This window comes from Salmo salar, chromosome ssa09 (genome assembly GCF_905237065.1).
Source record: "Salmo salar chromosome ssa09, Ssal_v3.1, whole genome shotgun sequence".
In the NCBI taxonomy this organism is placed as follows: domain Eukaryota; kingdom Metazoa; phylum Chordata; class Actinopteri; order Salmoniformes; family Salmonidae; genus Salmo; species Salmo salar.
The window spans coordinates 139889334-139893951 of NC_059450.1; the positions used below are offsets into that span (position 1 = coordinate 139889334).

General features: G+C 45.4%; 1 protein-coding gene across 19 annotated transcripts in view; it reads right to left on the reverse strand.

The window, feature by feature from the left end:
* Window positions 1-279: 279 nt before the first annotated feature.
* Window positions 280-4618, reverse strand: part of LOC106613115 (eukaryotic translation initiation factor 4 gamma 1) — a 69542-nt gene continuing 65203 nt past the window's right edge. For 11 of the 19 annotated variants that reach the window (XM_045724715.1, XM_045724706.1, XM_045724714.1 and 8 more), the window contains 3 exons: window positions 4589-4618; window positions 4363-4461; window positions 2841-4079 (listed from right to left, as the gene is read on the reverse strand). The exon at window positions 4589-4618 is cut by the window's right edge and continues 52 nt beyond it. In XM_045724715.1, the coding sequence (XP_045580671.1) occupies window positions 3225-4079; window positions 4363-4461; window positions 4589-4618 (984 nt within the window). In that variant the 3' untranslated portion in view covers window positions 2841-3224. The other 8 variants (XM_045724720.1, XM_045724719.1, XM_014215061.2 and 5 more) reach the window with 4 other exon arrangements.

Here is a 4618-nt window from a genome sequence, read left to right on the forward strand (position 1 = left end):
CATCTACAGTCAGAACACAACTCTTCAGATCGGAGAACTTTAGAAGTGGAGACAATGAAAACACAAATACAATTTCTCAGCGGTGGAGCCACATTCTCGTGTTATGATTGTGGAAGTCTCAGCCAAAGCCCAGTCGGCTTACTCATTCCACAAGACAATTAAGTACAATAAAGGCTTTCAGTTTCTTTGTATGGGGCAACCAAGTGAGGACATGGTGGGGCAAAACAGTTTGAATTCTTCCCCTCTCTGGATACAACAAAATATATTTCCCCCCCAGTGTTCTTATTTGCAATGTTCTTTATTATCTTTTCCAGTTTCAGATATAAAAAGGATGCATTCATTTTCTTAATTAAATACTTCATAAAGTAAATCAAAAACATATTTACAAAATATTCAATGATATTGCAATCAATGACTTCAGGTGGATAATTACAAGCACCTTCTGCTAACTGAGAGAAAAATATAAATACATAGAACTGCCACTGTTTCTGAAAAAAATACATGGCTTGACATTTGCACTTCTTTTTTTGAAAAATAAAAACCAAAACTCCTGAAATGCATTTCCACTAAACGGAAGCAGAAAAGGCCTTAGGATATGTACTGTGAACATTCTTTATCTCTTTTTGAAATTATTTTTTAAAGTTGATTTCTATATATACACCTTTCAAGTTTTAAATTATGATTTTCTCTTTAAAAAAATCCCTATCCTTGCAAGCCTGTTCTGTTTCCAAACCCCCCAGTCTAGGAGAAAAGTAAGAGGACAAATGGGGGTTGGCAGGCATGGCCATAAGGAAACATTGTGACCCCCAGCAGCAAAAGGTCCTTGTGCAACACCCTCCCCAGTCCCTCACCACCAATCTCAGGCCTTCCAAAGTCCATAGACATGAAGTTCACAGGAGTCTCACAAAGACTGACGACTGAAATGTCCAAAGACAGTGAGCTCCAGCATGTCCACTTTTCTTTATACATCTTTTTCTTTTATATAAAAAAAAGAAACACTCCAATCAAAAAGAGCTAATCGCTGACAGAGTCATATAGAATCATACATATCACATGGCCATCATGCCTCATTCAACACAATATATGACGTAATCAAAAATATATTTCAGCAGCCTTTATTAGTTCGTCATCTGTTGGGGATTTTGTTTTGTTGTTTTGCTAAACATCATGAAGTGTTGCTACAGCAACGTGACGCCTTTAAAACAAGGGCTAAACCTCAAAAAACACGGAAGGAAACAGCCATCCCTATCGCTTGTTGTAAAGCTTATTCTCTCGCAATTAGTTTCTCAATTTAGTTCAAAGACATTCGGCAGCGCAAAAGACAGAAAATAAAAGGATTGCATGTTTCGATATGTAGTAGAATCTCCCAGCTGATTCTTTCCCTCGCTTTTATTCTATTTTTTAATGCAGAAGGATTTTATTGATTCTAACAGCTCCATGCTCCTGAATCATTATCGACAGCAGGTGGTCTTTCCTCCAAGTCCTCCCCGAGTCCAGGGGGCACCGGTGAGCAGGTACCTAGCTGTTGTCAGACTCCTCGTCCTCAGCCTCACGGAGCCAGGTGAAGAAGGCAGTGACAGACTTCAGTGCCACACCCTTGCCCTGCATCTCAGCGGGGTCTTTGCTGGACTCCCACTTGTAGAAGGCCTCCTCTTTGATCACGTCTTCGTCGTACAGCGTGTCAAAGAACATCCGCAGCAGGTCTACAAGGAAAGAGGAAGAGAGCATGTCAACAATGTAAGAGACAGGATTTCAATACACAATGTACACACAAATAACTCATCTAGGAGACAAATTGGTCAACCAGTCAAATAACCCCTATGGAAAAAAAGATAAAGGCTAACATTGGGAGACAAACACAGGACAAATCTGAGTCTTCATGTAAAAAACTGCCAAAGAGATGTGACACATAGGGAAACAGAGAGGAGAGTGACTGAAGTCATTCTGTATCTCACTCACTGGCAGGCTGCTCCATCTCCACCATGAGGGCCTGCAAGGCGTAGAGAGCCTGCAGCTCCTTCTGCTCATCCTTCAGGTACTTGTGGAGCAGCCTGGCCCTCCGGGTGATCACCTTCGCATCCAACTTGTAAGGGTTCTCACCTGGGGGCAGAGATGGAGGGGTCAAAAACTCTCTTTTGCTATTTTTTTTATTTATATTAGTCCACTATGTTTTGCATGTCAGCAGTCATGTTTTCAGGATATTGGACTTTCAAAAAGCAAAGTGTCACCGGCCACAACATCACGGTGATGCGTTTGGAGTGATCTGAACCATAATGTGCTGGGTTGGATATATTCCTTCTACATTGTCCTTTCCAGCAATGGTACGGCCCTGCTAAGTTCTGTGAAAAGGGTATTGGAGTGGAGGGTTGTCCTGATGCAGTGTTGGATTGAGAGGTGGTAGCAATACAAGACAGGGAAACTCACACAGGATGGCCGACTGGCAGATGGCTGTCATGACTGCTCTGACAAACACGTTGGAGGATATCTGTGTCTCGTCCAGGTTAGCCTAAAGAGGGCAGGCACAGTCACAACACATATCAGTGGGGCTGAGCAGTGGAATATACAGCAGGGACTAATGGGACTATATATAAGAGTCTATTGGTAAAACTACTGTACAAGGAACCAATAGCAAACCGAAATATTAATTGGGTGATGGGACACTCTCCCACTCACATCATACCTCGACCCAATCGTAGATCCTCTGGTTGTCAGCCTTGTCCTGTATGAGTCTGTCCAGCTGTTTGTTCAGCTCCTCTGAGCTCAGCTCCTTCTTACTGCTCTTCTCTGTCTCATCATCTCCTCCTCCTCCCAGGGTGAACTCCACATTCTGCATTCAGAGGGAACACACAGCAAGAGTGAAACTTCCCAACATTACTGTTACGGGCTTTTCCAGACAGGAGGCGATGGGGCAGAGCAAAGTCAGCCAAAATAGAGCAGATTCCTATTTTCTCCACCTCGGCTGAGTGGCTTTCACGTGCACAAGCACCACAGATCACCACGCCTAGAATAACGTTGCCTGCCTAGCTCCATTGAAAATGAATGGGCAACTCTGCTGCCGCTTCCTGTCTGGAAAGCCCTCAAAGCACTTTGGGAAACTGTGGATGCAAGTAAGAAACACATTTGATTGATCTAAAAGGTAGACTCAGCCATATGATGTAGATGCAGAAAATAAACAGGATAGTGGGTCAATTTAAGCAACTACTAAGAGTGTTAAAGCGTGAGGCTCAACTTCCCAGCTGGTTTTGGTCCCCTGGCTGTAATTCCCAGCTGGTTTTGGTCCCCTGGCTGTAATTCCCAGCTGGTTTTGGTCCCCTGGCTGTAATTCCCAGCTGGTTTTGGTCCCCTGGCTGTAATTCCCAGCTGGTTTTGGTCCCCTGGCTGTAATTCCCAGCTGTTTTGGTCCCCTGGCTGTAATTCTCAGCTGTTTTGGTCCCCTGGCTGTAATACCCAGCTGTTTTGGTCCCCTGGCTGTAATTCCCAGCTGTTTTCGTCCCCTGGCTGTAATTCCCAGCTGTTTTCGGTCCCCTGGCTGTAATTCCCAGCTGTTTTGGTCCCCTGGCTGTAATTCCCAGCTGGTTTTGGTCCCCTGGCTGTAATTCCCAGCTGGTTTTGGTCCCCTGGCTGTAATTCCCAGCTGGTTTTGGTCCCCTGGCTGTAATTCCCAGCTGGTTTTGGTCCCCTGGCTGTAATTCCCAGCTGGTTTTGGTCCCCTGGCTGTAATTCCCAGCTGTTTTGGTCCCCTGGCTGTAATTCCCAGCTGGTTTTGGTCCCCTGGCTGTAATTCCCAGCTGGTTTTGGTCCCCTGGCTGTAATTCCCAGCTGGTTTTGGTCCCCTGGCTGTAATTCCCAGCTGGTTTTGGTCCCCTGGCTGTAATTCCCAGCTGTTTTGGTCCCCTGGCTGTAATTCCCAGCTGTTTTGGTCCCCTGGCTGTAATTCCCAGCTGTTTTGGTCCCCTGGCTGTAATTCCCAGCTGTTTTGGTCCCCTGGCTATAATTCCCAGCTGTTTTGGTCCCCTGGCTGTAATTCCCAGCTGTTTTGGTCCCCTGGCTGTAATTCCCAGCTGGTTTTGGTCCCCTGGCTGTAATTCCCAGCTGTTTTGGTCCCCTGGCTGTAATTCCCAGCTGTTTTTGGTCCCCTGGCTGTAATTCCCAGCTGGTTTTGGTCCCCTGGCTGTAAGAGTGTGAAGCGAACAAGTGCACATCCACAGATACTGTGACTGTGTGAGAGCGAAGTCATTTTGCTGAGTCTAACTTTAATAATTGACTATTATTTCATATTTGTATCTCAGTGCAGTTTAAGATCAATACTAAATGGTGCATCTCCTTTCAATCCCTACAGGGTCATGATCTCTGGCCGCTTACCTTTTCTGTCACAAACTTGTTGACGTCCTCGTCCTCAGGCAGAAAGTCTTTCCAGCTAAGCCCCGCCTCCCTCCACATGGCGCCTGCCTTTTTACGGCTCTGAGGTAGGATCCACAAACATGACATTTGCATTGGATTCAAACATCAAAGGTCATCTAGATGCCTGGACTGATATGAAAACATAAAGCACCATCTCCTTCACAGGTTGGGTAGTGAGAGAACGTACCATTCCTCTGCAGAGTAGGGTGAGGATCTG